Source organism: Babylonia areolata, chromosome 34 (assembly GCF_041734735.1).
Source record: "Babylonia areolata isolate BAREFJ2019XMU chromosome 34, ASM4173473v1, whole genome shotgun sequence".
NCBI classification, from domain to species: Eukaryota; Metazoa; Mollusca; class Gastropoda; order Neogastropoda; family Buccinidae; genus Babylonia; species Babylonia areolata.
Window position 1 is genome coordinate 19,656,685 of NC_134909.1, and position 18,342 is coordinate 19,675,026.

The 18,342-nt window shown below is 43.1% G+C and overlaps 1 protein-coding gene across 1 annotated transcript in view; it reads right to left on the reverse strand.

The window, feature by feature from the left end:
• The window catches only part of LOC143277339 (DNA polymerase epsilon catalytic subunit A-like), a 105,287-nt gene that overhangs the window by 37,911 nt on the left and 49,034 nt on the right, over positions 1-18,342 (reverse strand). Inside the window, exons 29-34 of the mRNA XM_076582126.1 lie at positions 17,934-18,188; positions 16,163-16,360; positions 13,868-14,000; positions 10,089-10,185; positions 6,061-6,199; positions 1,934-2,040 (exon numbers count right to left, since the gene is read on the reverse strand). Of these exons, the coding sequence (XP_076438241.1) occupies positions 1,934-2,040; positions 6,061-6,199; positions 10,089-10,185; positions 13,868-14,000; positions 16,163-16,360; positions 17,934-18,188 (929 nt within the window). The remainder of the gene's footprint in view (positions 1-1,933; positions 2,041-6,060; positions 6,200-10,088; positions 10,186-13,867; positions 14,001-16,162; positions 16,361-17,933; positions 18,189-18,342) is intronic.

Below are 18,342 nucleotides of genomic sequence, written 5' to 3' on the forward strand. Positions count from 1 at the left end.
CAAATTCCCTGTGTTAACTCTTTCTACTCCAGGTATGAGTGAACTCATACCATGATCACTTCCCTTTGGAACTGGTAAAAGTATTCTCGTACCAATACACTATTCTAATTTCACAATCACAGACATGAAAGCCGAAGAAGACGACTAACAGTAACAACAAAATCAACCACAGCATCATAAACAACAAACTGGAGTGATGGCCTAGAGGTAACACGTCCGCCTGGGAAGCGAGAAAATCTGAACGCGCTGGTTCGAATAACGGCTCAGTCGCCAATATTTTCTCCCCCTCCACTAGACCTTGAGCGGAGGTCTGGACGCTAGTCATTCGGATGATAAGATAAATCGAGGTCCCGTGTGCAGCATGCACTTAGCAAACGTAAAAGAACCCACAGCAACAAAAGGGTTGTTCCTGGCAAAATTCTGTACAGTTACTGTTCTAAATTGAGCCGTTTACGGATTCAGGAAGCATGAAAACGAAGTTTTTTTGCCATTGAATCAACAATTTTCCAATGATTTTGCAAACAACTCGTACCAATACACTATTCTAATTTCGTTTATTCTTGCCTGGTACAGTTGCTGTTCTAAACTGAGCCGTTTACGGATTCAGGAAGCATGAAAACGAAGCTTTCTGCCATTGAATCAACAATTTTCCAATGATTTTGCAAACAACCCTACTTTTCACTGCAGTGGTGTAATGTAGTGCTGGTCCAGCAGAGCTGCAACAAGGGAAGAGATCACACGGAGGTCAGAAGAAGCGCTTCAGAGATACTCTGAAAGTCTCTCTGAATGCGTTTGATATCAACCCTGACTCCTGGGAGGAACCTGCAGTGGACCGTGACAAATGGCGCACTGCTGTGCACAAAGGCGCCAAGTTGTGCCAGGCCAACAGGACTGCTGCAGCTGTTCAGAAGAGGCAGGCCAGAAAGTCACGGGCAAGCAAGCTCCCTGACAATGATATGCCTGTCTTTGTCTGCCCCAACTGTCAGCGAACGTTTCGTGCGCAGATTGGACTTCTCAGCCATCTGCGCATTCACATCTGAGCATCCCCCCCACTCCCCCCATCCCCCAGCTGGATGACAACGATGGTCATCATCGATCTCGATGGACACACACCAGCAGGCATGTAGCTGTGGGGATAGAATGAGTTAATTCATTGCCCGACATAGAATCTGCATACTAAAAACATTAAAAATTCCTTAATATTTTTTCTTTTCTTTTTCTGACAAGAGAGGCACGGCAATGCCTTAGCTTAACGTCTATAAAAGTAGTGTGATTTCAGACAAAATATGCGTATATGTGTGTCTACATTGCGTGTCTATATTATGTGTCTGTGTGTGTGAGAGAGAGAGTGAGTGTGTGCGTGAGTGGATGTATGCACTAAAATGTGTGTGTGTGTTTTTTTTATCTTCAGTTTGTCTATTCACTATAAGTGTTTTTAGACGTAAGTAGAGTAAAGAAGTGGATAAAGGAAAGGAAATGCATGTGAATATTAGTGTAAAAAAGTATTCATGTTATGTATCAGAGGAGAAGTATATTATAAGAAAAAGGTCTAAAGAGATTGTGGTGTGTATTGAATGAGGTGTCATGGGAAGGAGAATATGTATATGCATATCAACAAGTATTAACCTACAACAATGTAAATATAAATAACAACATTAATTATAACGCATCAAAGGAGGATACCAACTGGACTGGAGTTTAAAATTTCCGAAAACATTCTAAGCAATGAATAATCATTCAAAATCTTTTCAGTGGCTAATGAAATATTGGAAGAAAAATCATCAACTACATCTTTAGGAATTAACTGTCTTATGCTAGGACAATGAATGAGTAGGTGACTTACAGTTATTTGCTTACCGCATATACATTTTATATGCGTGCGTGTGCGTGTGTGCATGTGTATGTGCATGCACGTGAGAGACGGCACACTGACCAGATGTGGTGATACAAGTAGATGTACTTCATGGACCCCGGTTCCAGGTACGGGAACTGAGCCAGGGTTCGAAACTCCAGATTCTCCAGCTCAAACGTGTCCGTCTCCTGAGGTTGTGGACACACAGGAAAATGAAATCCAAATTGTGTTTTTAATAACAATAATAATAATAATAATAATATTAATGATAATGGAAATTTAAGAAGCACCTTCCATCGCTCAAGACGCTTTAACAAGAACAAAACTTTAATCTCCAGGCCTCCGGCCCCTAGAAAGAGGTCAAAAGTACACAATATGGTGATCACTCAGCCACAACAAAATGTAAAATACGTACTAACTTAACCTGCAGAACAAAAGTGCTTCTCGTGCATAGTAAATTAATTCTAACTTACATCATTGTTGTCACAGAATTCCTGTCGTATCTTCAGGGCATTAAATATATAAATGCATAGTTTACGAATACTGTGAACAGAACCATTCTTCATCAAGTGAACATACGACTGACCTTCAGAGTTCAGATGTTTTTGCTGCAGGTTATTGTAAAGGACACAATTGTTTATAAAATGGTTTTCATCACGCTTTACAGTAACTGCAAAAAAATAATACCAAAGAAATAACGATGTGGTATGGTGTATAAAGCGATGTGATAACAAGTAACTGTTCAGACATGTAACATTTTACGTGTATGACCATTCTGTTCACTTACCCTACCATGTAGGCAGCCATACTCCGTTTTCGGGAGTGTGCATGCTGGGTATGTCCTTGTTTCCGTAACCCACCAACACTAACTGGATTACAGGATCTCGAATGATTTTCGATTTATGTTCATACCTTGTTATGTACTATCCCCCCCCCCCCCCCCCCAATATTCCTTGTGACCCTGGTACACTTGGTAATACAGACATATTCTATTCTCTTCTATTCTATATTTCACCTTCTGTGTGTGTTCACACACGAAGAGGGGTTTAGGGGGGTTCAGGCACTAGCAGGTCTGCACATATAATGACCTGAAGGATCGGAAAGATCCCCACCCTTTACGCACCAGGCCCCGTTATCGAGATGATGCGCTGAAATTCAACTTTCATCATGAAACTTTTGACTCCCTTTCTATTCTGTCTGTCTGTCTGTCTCTCATTTCATCTTTCTCTTCTCCTACAGTACAGATTTTTCAAGACAACACACATGATAGAACCTCACATTGGAATAAAGATGAATAGATATGTAAAGAGTGCTTTAAGCAAATTTAGATTCAGTGTCTCTGATATTGCTTGCCATTGTTTTTCGATACAGAAACATAAGAGAACAGGAAACTTTTGTGCCGCTTCATGCAATCAGGCTAAAGAAGATTAAATCCATTTTTTGTTTTGTCGCCCTGCTTTTCATGATCTCAAAGTGAAATTAATTAATTCGAAGTATTATGCAGAACCATGTCATTTTAGGCTAAATATGTTGTTGTCAACAAGAAATGAGACAGTTCTTTTTAATTTAGCTATGTGTATTTATGAAGCAAGCAAGAGGCTACGCACCGCGGTCTCTTAATATTATTCGTTTGCAGACCTTATGTCTGTTAACTATGGTACCTTTGTTAATGAAAATTATGTATTATGTTCCTTTGTATTTGCTCCTTCAGTATGGGGCCAAGGCCTTTATCTGAATAAACATCTGAATCTGCAATGTTTTAAAAGCGAATATGTGAAATGCTTTTATTTAAGAATATATGTTTATTACTCTTGTTTAATCAAGTAAACCGCGTGTGTGTGGTGGGTGTGGGTGTGTGCTGATTATCTGGTTGTGGTTTTCCGCAATTTATCTCTATACTTATCTTCTCTGTCTATTATAATCAATGTGCAATATAGTAGGCTATGCTTATATTTATATTCAAAATAATGTTTCTTAATTCTCTCTGTTTTTACATTAAGAATACCAGTTATTACCTGCGGTGTGTGGATAGATGTATGAAACGGTGTATGTGATATTTTTTTACATTTGTGTCTTAGTAATATTCGTAAAAGCTGTTGTTGACTTTTACATTTATGTTCCCCATGTTGTTTACTTGTCTGATGGACGCAATAGCCGAGTGGTTAAAGCGTTGGACTGTCAATCTGAGGGTCCCGGGTTCAAATCACGGTGACGGCGCCTGGTGGGTAAAGGGTCGAGATTTTTACGATCTCCCAGGTCAACATATATGCAGACCTGCTAGTGCCTGAACCCCCTCCTGTATCCATGTCAGCGTTCGGTGGGTTATGGAAACAAGAACATACCCAGCATGCACACCCCCGAAAACGAAGTATGGCTGCCTACGTGGCGGGGTAAAAACGGTCATACACGTAAAAGCCCACTTGTGTGCATACGAGTGAACGCAGAAGAAGAAGAGAGTTTACTTGTCTATGTTGTGATAATGCACCTGACCAAATTTCTCCAGTTGGAGATGATAAAGTTATTCTTATTCTTATTCTTATTATCTGAATCTGAATTTCTCTTCTCCTCTGGGCTCTCTTCACTATCACCCCACTTTCTTTCTCTCTTTTCATCTCTTCTTCCTATTTAAGTTTTCTCTCTTTTTTTTTTCTTGTGTTTTTCTTTCTTAATTTTGTAAAAAAATAAAAATAAAAAATTTTTAAAAATGTAAAAAAAACCAGGGCTGGGTGGTGGGGGGAAAAAAAAGAAAAAGAGAAGAATTCTTGTTTTCTTGTGCTTATCTCTTCTTCTTCTTCTTCTGCGTTCACTCGTATGCACACGAGTGGGCTTTTACGTGCATGACCGTTTTTACCCCGCCATGTAGGCAGCCAGACTCAGGGGGTGTGCATGCTGGGACCCTCAGATTGACAGTCCAACGCTTTAACCACTCGGCTATTGTGCCTGTCTATTATCTGAATCTGAATTTCTCTTCTCCTCTGGGCTCTCTTCACTATCACCCCACTTTCTTTCTCTCTTTTCCTCTCTTCTTCCTATTTAATTTTTTCTCTCTTTATTTTTTTTGTTGTGTTTTTCTTTCTTAATTTTGTAAAAAACCCAGGGCTGGGTGAGAGAGAGAAAAAAAAAGAATTCTTGGTTTTTTTGTGCTTATCTCAATACCCTTTGTATTGTGTGTGCGTGTGTTTATGTAAGTTTGTGCCCGCCTATGTGTGCGTATGTGTTAGGGTAGCTGTTAGATACACATGTATGTTAAAATGTATGTATGCAGTGTTTGTGTGTGTGTGTGTGTGTGTGTGTGTGTGTGTGTAGTCACATTTTGGTGTGTGTATGTAACATAGATATAATATTTTATGTTAACAAAAGCGTTTTTGTAAAGCACCTAGAGCAGATTTCTGGATAGTGTGCTATATAAGTATCCATTATTATTATTATTACCCTTGAAAAAGGAATCCAGAACAATGCCCAAATCTGCACCAGTGGGTCACGGTAAAGTATGTGTAATTAAAAGGAGGAGTTTGTATTATACTCCATGTTTGGTGATACATATACTGTACCATGTCAAACTCATGCAAACTAGGCCTATCGGTTTGCTCTGCTTGGCCAAATTTCGCGCGGCTAACAGTGAAAAGACGAGCCGTCTTGCCCGGTCCACTCTTAGCCAATCAAACGCCTCTAAAAGCTATAAGTGCTGAATCATTCCTTTGGCCAAGGCTCTCCACACCATCATGTCAGGTTTACGCTCTGTCTCATCTTATGCGTAATTAAAATAAAATTTCATTCGTTCGTTTGTTCATTTGTTCGTTCGTTCGTTCTTCTTCTTCTTTTTCTTCTGCGTTCATTCGTATGCACACGAGTGGGCTTTTACGTGTATGACTGTTTTTACCGCGCCATGTAGGCAGCCATACTCCGTTTTCGGGGGTGTGCATGCTGGGTATGTTCTTGTTTCCAAAACCCACCAAACGCTGACATGGATTACAGGATCTTTAACGCACGTATTTGATCTTCTGCTTGCATATACACACAAAGGGGGTTCAGGCACTAGCAGGTATGCACATATGTTGACCTGGGAGATCGTAAAAATCTTCACCTTTTACCCACCAGGCGCCGTCACCATGATTCGAACCCGGGACCCTCAGATTGACAGTCCAACGCTTTAACCACTCGGCTATTGCACCCGTCGTTCGTTCGTTCGTTCTCTCTCTCTCTCTCACCCTGCCAGCCATCATTTTGGCAAATTCCCGATCGACAGTCACCACACAGCCCAGGTTGACAAGGGCTCGGAACTCTAGCGGCACTTGAGTCTCGTACACTCCTTCGATGTCTGGTGACGACAGATCTGCCGTGATGTCACTGGGAGAATAAAATGAGAAGCAAAGAGGTTAGTAAGCAAGCAAACATTGCAGTTCAACGTTCAGTTGTTGAAGATGTTTTCATTGCAATGAGCGCTCACAAAAAAAAAAGTAAAATGATGGTGACAACAGATCTAATGTGTGTGTGTGTGTGTGTGTCCGTGCGTGCGCACACAAGTTGTGCATGTGTGTGTGTTCTTGAGTGATTTGTTTCTAACATATTACTGTAAAGTGCTTCGAGATTTTTTAAACGCTATATAAATGTACTATTATCATCATTAGACAAAAATCAAAATAAAATAAAATAAATAAAAAAATAAGTTTTTATTAATACTTTTCAAACACATTAGCGCTCATGATTTATTTGTGAAACAGATCAATGATTATGTCACAAGAAAAAAGATATGGTCCATAAAGTGATGGCCTAGAGGTAACGCGTCCGCCTTGGAAGCGAGAGAATCTGAGTGCGCTGGTTCACGGTTCAGCCGCCGATATTTTCTCCCCCTCCACTAGACCTTGAGTGGTGGTCTGGATGCTAGTCATCCAGATGAGACGATAAATCGAGGTCCCGTGTGCAGCATGCACTTAGCGCATGTAAAAGAACCCACAGCAACAAAAGGGTTGTTCCTGGCAAAATTCTGTAGAAAAATCCACATCGATAGGAAAAACAAATAAAACTACACGCAGAAAAAAAAAAATGGTTGTAGTGTAGCAACGCGCTCTACCCCGGGAGAGCAGCCCGAATTTCACACAGAGAAATCTGACGTGATAAAAAGAAATACAAATACAAATACAAAAAGGTCAGTTTTGTTTGCTTACTCCATAAACCCATTCGACCATGGCGATTCTACAGCCTCAGCAGGATTCTATACCACAATGATGTGGAAAAAAACCCTGCAGACAACATACTGTTTTCCCCCCACGTAGATGTCCGTCTCTGATATAAGGCAAGCAACAAGCCATATAAAAGTCTTTACATTGATGATGATGATGGAGGAGGAAGAGGATGACGATGACAATGTTGTTATGGAGGTCCATTTTGGTTTGGGACTGCGTGACAAAGCTGTACCCTACGCTTCCTGTCATAATGATATCCCGGCGTTAACCAGGCCTGAGAGATACAGGCACTTGTTGAGTGGATTGGCCAATGATCTGTCAGAATTTCTCCTCTCCCCTCTGCTCCCCCTCCCCCACCACCTTACCCCACCATTCTTCTAATTTTTTTTTCCTTCGTGTTTCTCTTCTATCAGGCCGATTCCTCTGGTGATAATAAATTTAATCTCATGTTAATATTGATATTAGCATTATTTTACTGTAGTATGTATTTATTTGTTTATTTGTTTTATTTCATTACTTACTGTTTATGAATGTTATTTGATACAACTGATAATATGGTTCATCAGCCATCATGTTAAAACTGAAGTGCAATGCTGTGAGCACAGTATAAGCCTGAAGCTTGTTGATGCTCTTTTGTCATTGTTGGCATTCTGATCATGTATACTGCTGAACAATTAAAGATTATTTAAACCAACAAGCCCCTGAATGTCAGCAAAGCAACATGAAAGACCCTATTATTTAAACCAACAAGCCTGAATGTCAGCAAAGCAAAACAAAAGACCCTATTATTTAAACCAACAAGCTCAATATCAGCAAAGCAAAAGACCCTATTATTTAAACCAACAAGCCTGAATGTTAGCAAAGCAACATGAAAGACCCTATTATTTAAACCAACAAGCCTGAATGTCAGCGAAGCAAAACAAAAGACCCTATTATTTAAACCAACAAGCCCCTGAATGTTAGCAAAGCAAAATGAAAGACCCTATTATTTAAACCAACAAGCCTGAATGTCAGCGAAGCAACATGAAAGACCCTATTATTTAAACCAACACGCCTGAATGTCAGCAAAGCAACATGAAAGACCCTATTATTTAAACCAACACGCCTGAATGTCAGCAAAGCAACATGAAAGACCCTATTATTTAACCAACAAGCCTGAATGTCAGCGAAGCAACATGAAAGACCCTATTATTTAAACCAACACGCCTGAATGTCAGCAAAGCAACATGAAAGACCCTATTATTTAAACCAACAAGCCTAAATGTCAGCAAAGCAACATGAAAGACCCTATTATTTAAACCAACACGCCTCAATGTCAGCGAAGCAACATGAAAGACCCTATTATTTAAACCAACAAGCCTGAATGTCAGCGAAGCAACATGAAAGACCCTATTATTTAAACCAACAAGCCTGAATGTCAGCAAAGCAACATGAAAGACCCTATTATTTAAACCAACAAGCCTGAATGTCAGCGAAGCAACATGAAAGACCCTATCATTTAAACCAACAAGCCCGCTTTACCGGTGGTAGAGAAAAATGACATAATGCCTAGCCACCAGTTGAGCGGTGCGTAAACATTTGTGTCGTGTTTTGCTATTGGCTGACTTATATTGAAGAGCCAATCAGAAAAACCGTAATATTCTGACATCAGCGAACGTAGTACCAACATGGCCGCGCCTTTTCACTGTGTTTTGTGCATGTGCTTTGGATAAAAAAAGATTGATTTCAATATAAGTCAACCAATAGCAAAACACGACACAAGTGTTTACGCACTGCTCAACCGGTGGCTAGGCATTATGTCATTTTTCTCTACCACCGGTAAAGCGGTGGTCAGGGCACTCTTTTTATATCTTGCCGTGACACATTAAATATCAATTATTTGCAAAATTTTGGCTCAGGAGCTCAGGCAGAAGGGTTAAAATTGCTCAGGAACTCCGGGCTCAAAGGGTTAAACCAACAAGCCTGAATGTCAACGAAGCAAAATGAAAGATCCTAGTAGAGCTTGTGGAGAGGGAGGGGACTGAGTGAGTAAAGGAGTCACACAGAGAGAGTGAGAGGGTGTGTGTGTGTGTATGTATACCATGCTTCTCTTTCAGGGAATATGATTTTGTGTGAAGCCATCATGTATGTGTAATATATGTTGCATGGTCTTGTAAGTGTTTGAACATGCCATTAGGAAGAAGACAGATTAAAAACATGAGAGGAAAAAAAAAAGAAAAAAAACAAAGAAAAGACAACAGAAAGGAGAAAAATGATGATGGAAGGGGAAAAGAAAAAGAAAAAGAAAAAAAGAGAGAGACAAAAAGATTTTTTTTAAAGTAAAAAAAAAAAAAAAGAACCTTCCAGGGATGCTGAAACTATCCTGTTCTCACTTGCAGAACTTTTAGGCATCCACTGATTTCTCCTTAAAAATAAATAAATAAATAAATTTTTTAAAAAAGAAAGAACCTTCCAGGGATGCTGAAACTATCCTGCTTACTTGCAGAACTTTTAGGCATCCACTGATTTCTCCTTTAAAAAAAAATTAAAATTTAAAAAAAATTAAAAAAAAACTTCCAGGGATGCTAAAACTATCCTGCTCCTCACTTGCAGAACTTTTAGGCATCCGCTGATTTCTCCTTAAAAAAAATTTAAAAAACAAAAACAAAACCTTCCAGGGATGCTGAAACTATCCTGCTCATTTGCAGAACTTTTAGGCATCCACTGATTTCTCCTTAAAAATTTTTTTTTTTTTAAAAACCTTCCAGGGATGCTGAAACTATCCTGCTCACTTGCAGAACTTTTAGGCATCCACTGATTTCCCCTAAAAAAAAAAAAAAAAAATAAAAAAAAGAAAGAACCTTCCAGGTATGCTGAAACTATCCTGCTCACTTGCAGAACTTTTAGGCATCCACTGATTTCTCCTTTAAAAAAAAAAAAAATAAATAAAAATAAAAACCTTCCAGGGATGCTAAAACTATCCTGCTCACTTGCAGAACTTTTCGGCATCCACTGATTTCTCCTTAAAAAAAAACAAAAAAAAAAAACAAAACAACAACATAGAAGACCCTCACTTGATGTGGTCCCTGTAGATGTTCTCCGGAACAGAGTACTCGTACAGGTTCAGCACTGGGTGGGATCGAGGCAGCAGCTTCTGCACCTTGCGCCACACTGCAAGGAAAAGGACGTGGAGTTTCTACATGTGTGTGTGTGCATGTGTGCGCACACACACACACACACACACACACACACACATATATATAGACAGATATCGCTGACTGTGGAGAAACTTGACTCTCTCCTTGTTATCAGTAACAGCGCTGAAGTGTAGTTCATGTGCGACTTTTGTATTCACGCACGCATGCGCGCGCGCGCACTCACACACATACACACACACACACACACACTTTATCAATGTTCACCTTCTTGCTGTATGCTGCACTGCCTCAGTTCTAGTACTGACACTGATGTGAGCTGTATTGTGTTCTGCTGGTTGCAACTTTGCATTAATAATTAATAATAATAATACTTAATAATAGAATTAAACAAAAACGGCAGTCACACGATTCGTTGGAATTACTGTATAAATGAACTTAGTGGAGTGATGGCCTAGAGGTAACGCGTCCTCCTTGGAAGGGAGACAATCTGAGCGCGCTGGTTCGAATCACGGCTCAGCCGCCGATATTTTCTACCCCTCCACTAGACCTTGAGTGGTGGTCTGGATGCTAGTCATTTGGATGAGATGATAAACTGAGGTCCAGTGTGCAGCATGCATTTAGCGCACGTAAAAGAACCCATGGCAACAAAAGGGTTGATCCTGGCAAAATTCTGTAGAAAAATCCACTTCGATAGGAAAAACAAATAAAACTGCACGCAGGAAAACATACAAAAAAATGGATAGTGCCGTAGTTTAGCAATGCGCTCTCCCTGGGGAGAGCAGCCCGAATTTCACACAGAGAAATCTGTTGTGATAAAAAGAAATACAAATACAAATATGCATACAATCCCTGCCAATCTGGGCCCTGAATGCTCGCCTACATGTGGGACACAAGTGAGTGGGCTTGGGCACAGCACGCTTTCGTTGCGCCTTGGTGATGCGCCTGGCTTCAGCTGCACGGGCTCCTGTGGTGATCTTGCTGCACCAAGCTGGACGGTCCTGAGCAAGTGTCTCACACGTGTTGATGTCAGCGCCCAAGTCTTTAAGGACGCTTTGAGGCAGTCTTTGTAGCGTTTCTTCTGCCCTCAAACTGAACGCTTGCCTGGCACAGTCTGCTTAGGTAGCCGACTGTCTGGCATTCTGACCACATGTCCAGCCCACCTGGCTTGGGCTTTCTGCAAGAAGGTGTCTACACCGCAGAGGCCAGCTCATTCCAGGACTTCCGTGTCGGGGACTTTGTCCTGCCACCTGATGTGGAGAGTCTACGGAGACAGCTCAGGTGTAAGCAGCTAGGCTGTTTGGCATGTCTGTTGTAGACAGTCCAGGTCTCGCTGGCGTAAAGGAAGGTGGTAAGGATTGCTGCACAGTAGACCTTCAGCTTGGTGGTAGCACTGAGTCGTCTCCGCTCCCAGACATTCTCACGGAGTCTCCCAAAGGTGGCGCTGGCTTTGGCGATCCTGTTGTTTACCTCAGAGTCTATGTTCACTGCACGAGAGAGCATGCTGCCCAGGTAGGTGAAGTTGTCAGCTGCCTGATGGTTCTGCCCCTTCACTGTGATGCGCGGCTCCTGGTATGGCTTTCGTGGGGCAGGCTGGTACATAACTTCAGTCTTTTTGGTGCTGATGGTGAGACCGAAGTTGTCGCAGGCTTGTTAGAAGCAGTCCATTTCACACTGCATCTTCTGCTCTGTGCAGGCGTTGTGTGTACAATCATCAGCAAACAAGACGTCTTTGATGACAGTCTCTTTCACCTTTGGAACATCCTGCAGGCGCCTGAGGCTGAACAATCTTCCATCAGTCATGTACCTGACATGGATTCTTTCTTCGTGGTCAAGCATGGAAGAGAATACCACACTGAACAAAGTCGGGGCGAGAACACAGCCTTGTTTGACACCGTTTGACACTGGGAAGGCCTCTAGACTCGTCTCCGTCATCCAGAACTTTCACCATCAAGCCATCGTGGAGCTGCCGGACGATTGTGATGAACTTGCTGGGGCAGCCAAACTTCTCCATGGTCTTCTACAAGCCTTCTCTGCTGACCATATCGAAAGCCTTGGTCAGACCAATAAAGGGTCCTGAAGAGATCACTGTGTTGCTCCTGGCTTTTTTCATGGAGTTGGCGCTCAGCAAAAATCATGTCCACAGTCCCACGTTCAGAATGGAAGCCACACTGGCTTTCTGGGAGGAGACCTTGCTTAACTCACTCAATACAGCCAGTCCTCTCTTCTCCTCTACACAGACCCCTCGGATGTCCAGTGGGTGTCTGAATGACCCAACCTTTAGCTTACGTCGTTAGAATTGTGGTATTCTTTGTCAACATTCACCTCTTCAGTATAAGAGCCTTCCGCTTGCAATATTTTGATGATGGTAGTTGGGGTGAAACGCTGTTAACGTCGTCTCTTTCACCGTTCGTATGGAGAGAGTTAAGATGTTTGTATACCTCAACAGGAATTGCATCGGATCCTGGCGCTTTGCCACAGAAGAGTTGATTCACTGCCTTCCTGACTTCATCTCCTGTGGGAATGGTGTTGAAGTCCTCGTTGATCTCTACCAGCAATGGCCTCGTTGTTGATGATGGCAGGATGGTGGAGGAGGTTGTTGAAGTGCTCAGCCCACCCCTCCAGAATCTGCTTCTTTTCTGTCAGCAGCTGCATCCCATCTGCATTGCAGAGGGGTGAGGAGCCGGAGGACTGGGGTCTGTGTACAGCCTAAAGTGAACAGTAGAAGCGCTTTGTGTCGTGGCTGTCTGTGAAGCCCTGGATTTCATCCGCCTTCTTGCTGTGTGTGTGTGTGCGTGTTGGAGCTCATGTACGTTTATATGTATTTGACTGTGCTTTCATATCTGTGAAACTGCATGTTTGGTGCATTTCTGTTGTGCATGTGTGGGTGTGTGTGTGAATGTGTGTCGTCATGTTTTACATTTATTCGCTTATTTATCACCATTGTTGTCTTTTTTTCTTTTCTTTTTTTTCTTTTTTTTTTTATTAGTATTACTATTATTATTACTACTACCTTTTTCTATATTATAATTATTATTCATTTATCTATTTATTTATGTAAGCTTATCTATTATTTATTCCCCCGTTTTTTTTTTGTTTTGTTTTTTTTTTCTCAAGGCCTGACTAAGCGCGTTGGGTTACGCTGCTGGTCAGGCATCTGCTTGGCAGATGTGGTGTAGCGTATATGGTTTGTCCGAACGCAGTGACGCCTCCTTGAGCAACTGAAACTGAAACTGAAACTGAAACTTGCTGAACCAGTTGTCCTGCATCTCGCAAAGTTTCTTCTGCACCTTTCTTTTTCCCTTGACAAGGCCATCTTCCTTGGCTTGTGATGTGGGGTCATTATGATGCGCTCTGAAGATATATATATATATGTATATATATACACATACACATCTCTCTCTTTCTCTTTCTATATGTATATACACATCTCTCTTTCTCTCTCTACAAATACCTTTAAGGTGGTGAAAGAGTTCTGCTACTTTAACATCCTGTGAGGAAGGATGAATCAGTAAATGAGATGAGACACTGACAGAGACAGAACGAAAAACCAGTGACGGTGAGCGCACTCGTGTGTGTGTGTGCGTGCGCACATGTACATGTTTAAGTGTATTTGAGAGAGAGAGACAGGAGAAACAGTATTCACATACGTACAAATATACAAACATACATGCACGCACACTACGAACAGAACTTACTGGTGCCCTCTCCGTCTTTGGGAGTCTTCTGGTTGACGTAGAACACACGGGGCACCTGCAGCTTCATGGCGTGAAGGTCGGAGCCAATCAGGGCCCACAACTTGAACGTGCCTGGCTGGCCCGTCGCCATTAACTGCACGCACAGCGTTTCGCTCAGTATCAGTATCAGTAGCTCAAGGAGGCATCACTGCGTTCGGTCAAATCCATATACGCTACACCACATCTGCCAAGCAGATGCCTGACCAGCAGCGTAACCCAACGCGCTTAGTTAGGCCTTGAGTGAAAAAAAAAAAATTCTTTTTGATCACAAAATCTGTACACCACACCCACGCAATCTCCAAACCAATACTGATCACCAAATAGATACACTACATGCATGCAGTCATCAAACCAGTACTGATCACAAAATCTGTACGACACATCCATGCAATCTCCAGCCTCCAATCTACTTATCGGTATACCACACTTGTGTAATCTCCAAACTGTTACTGATCACCAAATCAGTATGACACACCCAAACCAATACTGGATCACAAAATTGGTAAAACACACCCATGCAATCTCCAAACTAGTACTCATCACCAAAACAGTACAACACACCCATGCATTCTCCAAAATGGTATTGATCTCCAAATAGGTACACAACACACCCATGCAATCCCCAAACTAGTACCTATCTCCAAATCAGTACACCACACCCGTGCAATCCCCAAACTAGTGCCTATCTCCAAATCAGTACACCACACCCATGCAATCCCCAAACTAGTGCCTATCTCTAAATCAGTACAACACACCCATGCAATCCCCGAACTAGTGCCTATCTCTAAATCAGTACACCACACCCATGCAATCCCCAAACTAGTGCCTATCTCTAAATCAGTACACTGCATCCATGCAATCTCCAAACTGGTACCAATCTCCAAATCGGTACAATACATGCATTCAATCTCCTAACCAGTACCAATTGCCAAATCAGTATACCACATCCATGCAATTTCCAAACTAGTACTGATCACCAAACTGGTATACCACACCCATGCAATCTCAAAACCTGTACTGATCACTGAATTGGTACAACACACACATTGTCTCCAAACCAATACGGATCACCAAATCAGTACAACACACCCATGCGATCTCCAAACCAGTACTGATCATGAAACAGGTAAAACACACCCATGCGATCTTCTGACTGGTACCAAACCCCAAATCAGCATGCCACCTTCATGCACTCTCCAAACCAATACAGATCACCAAATCAGTACAACACACCAATGCGATCTTCAAACCAGTGATGATCAGCATATTGGTACATGCAAGCAGAAGATCAAATACTCACGTTAAAGATCCTGTAATCAATGTCAGCGTTCGGTGGGTTATGGAAACAAGAACATACCCAGAATGCACACCCCCAAAAGCGGTGTATGGCTGCCTACAGGGCGGGGTAAAAACACTCATACACGTAAAAAGCCCACTCACGTATATACGAGTGAACGTGGGAGTTGAAGCCCACGAACGCAGAAGAAGAAGAAGGTACGACACACACATGCAATCTGCAAACTGATACCGATCACCAAATCAGTATACTACACCCATGCAATCACCAAACTAGTACTGATCATGAAATTGGTATAACACACCCACGCACTCTCCATACCAGTACTGGATCACCAAATCGGGCGCTATAGCCAAGTGTTGGACTTTCAATCTGAGGGTTCTGGGTTCGTATCTCAGTAAAGTCGACTGGTAGGTAAAGGGTGGAGATTTTTCCGATCTCCCAGGTCAACATATGTGCAGACCTGCTAGTGCTTGAACGTCCTTCGTGTGTGTAGGCACGCAGAAGATTAAATACGCACATTAAAGATCCTGTAATCCCTGTCAGCGTACGGTGGGTTATGAAACAACATACCCAACATGCACACCCCCGAAAACGGAGTATGGCTGCCTGCATGGCAGGGTAAACAAACAAAATGGTCATTCACTTAAAATGTTACATGTCTGAGTGTGTATGTGTGCGTGACTGAAATCTGATTGAACGACACAGGAAAGGAATGATGAGCGCCCAGTGGCATCCGTCAGTCGGCTCTACCCAGGTAGGCAGCCTGTTGTGCGAATGACCCCCCCCCCCCCCCCCGAGTTTGTAAAGCGCTTAGAGCTTGGTCTCCAACCAAGGATAGGCGCTTTTAAAGTATCCATATCAAATCAAAAAGATACGACACACCCAAGCAATCTCCAAAACCGGTACCGGATCATCAAATCGGAACCGGTACGACACACCCACCCATGCCGGTATACCTGCACGATCTGCCAGGGCATGTCCATCATGCTGCGGGCCGTACGCCTCAGGAACCCCCCCAGCCCCTTGGCCGGTCGCACGGCACCAGACACGGGGTAGTCTCCGGCGTCCACCCGGCGTCGTTTCCTCTCCTGGCGCTGTTGGGCTTGCATGGCCCACTTCTTTTTGTGGTACAGCACCCAGGCCTTCCGCGCTTCCTGTTTTTTTTGGGGGGAGGAGAGAGAATGAAAGGTGGTGTTACCTTCCCTTGGTGTGTGTGTGTGTGTGTGAGTGTGTGTGTGTGTGCGCTCTGTGTGTGTGTGTGTGTGTGTGTGTGTGTGCGCTCTGTGTGTGTGTGTGTGCGCTCTGTGTGTGTGTGTGTGTGTGTGTGCTGTCTGGTTGTTGCGTGTGACAGCAGTTTGGAGAGAGAGAGAGTGAGAACAGTGGTGTTACCTTCCCTTGGTGTGTGTGTGTGTGTGTGTGTGTGTGTGTGTGTGTGTGTGTGTGTGTGTGTGTGTGTGTGTTGTGGTTGTGGTTGTTGTTGTTGTTACGTGTGACAGCAGTTTGGAGAGAGAGAGAGAGAGAGAGAAAGCGAGAATGGTGGTGTTAACTTCCCTTGGTGTGTGTGTGTGTGTGTGTGTGTGTGTGTGCGTGCGCGCTGTGTGTGTGTGTGTGTGTGTGTGTGCTGTGTACTGTCTGGTTGTTGCATGTGACAGCAGTTTGGAGAGAGAGAGAGAGAGAGAATGAGAACGGTGGTGTTACTTTCCCTTGGTGTGTGTGTGTGTGTGTGTGTGGTTGTTGTTGTTGTTGTTGCGTGTGACAGAAGTTTGGAGAGAGAGAGAAAGCGAGAATGGTGGTGTTAACTTCCCTTGGTGTGTGTGTGTGTGTGTGTGTATGTGTGGGTGTTGTTGTTGCGTTTGGAAAGAGGAAGAGAGAGAATGGTAGTGTTACATTCCCTTGGTGTGTGTGTGTGTACTGTGTGCTGTGTGATTTTTGTTGCATGTGACAGCAGTTTGGAAAGAGAGAGAGACAGACAGACAGAGATAAAGAGAGAAAGGTGGCATTACCTCCCCAACATCAAACAAACTTGGTGGAAACTTTTGTGCGAAAGACGAAAACATGACAGCGACCAACCTTGGTGAAAACAATGAGTGAAAGGTGAAAACATGACAGCAACCAACCTTTGTGGAGACTTTAGTGAAAGACGAAAACATGACAGTGACCAACCTTGGTGGAGACTTTGAGTGAAAGACGAAAACATGACAGCGACCAACTTTTGTGGAGACTTTGAGTGAAAGATGAAAACATGACAGCGACCAACCTTTGTGGAGACTTTGAGTGAAAGACGAAAACATGACAGCAACCAACCTTGGTGGAGACTTTGAGTGAAAGACGAAAACATGACAGCGACCAACCTTGGTGGAGACTTTGAGCGAAAGACGAAAACATGACAGCGACCAACCTTTGTGAAAACACTGAGTGAAAGACGAAAACATGACAGCGACCAACCTTTGTGGAGACTTTGAGTGAAAGACGAAAACATGACAGCGACCAACCTTTGTGGAGACTTTGAGTGAAAAACGAAAACATGAGAGTGACCAACCTTTGTGGAGACTTTGAGTGAAAGACGAAAACATGACAGCGACCAACCTTGGTGGAGACGTTGAGTGAAAGACGAAAACATGACAGCGACCAACTTTGGTGAAAACTTTGAGTTAAAGACGAAAACATGACAGCGACCAACCTTGGAGAAAACACTGGGTGAAAGACGAAAACATGACAGCGACCAACCTTGGTGGTTCCCATGGGCGGGGGAGGCCCCAGCACCTCCCTCCAGTTCTGCGACAGATCCGAGCCCTGGGAGTCCGTCTGACTGTCCAGCCCCGCCTGGTCCCGCTTGCGTTTCTGGGACACAGCCACCCGGGGCACCGAGGGAGGCGCCATGGACCCCCTGCCGCCCGTGTCTTCGATGTCAGCGATGGACTGCGACTGTGAGGGGGCGCTGTTGGCGTCCGTGTCGGCGTCCTCTGTGCAGGCCTCCGACATCTGTGGACGTTCCGGGAGCACGATGAAAACGATGTTCACATTCATCCATAAACAGTTCAGTTCAGAATCTGTAGTGTAAATGGTTCAGTTCAGAATAAGAACTATTCAAGGCATGAATGAACTACACTGGAATAGTGTCAGGGAGCATGATGAA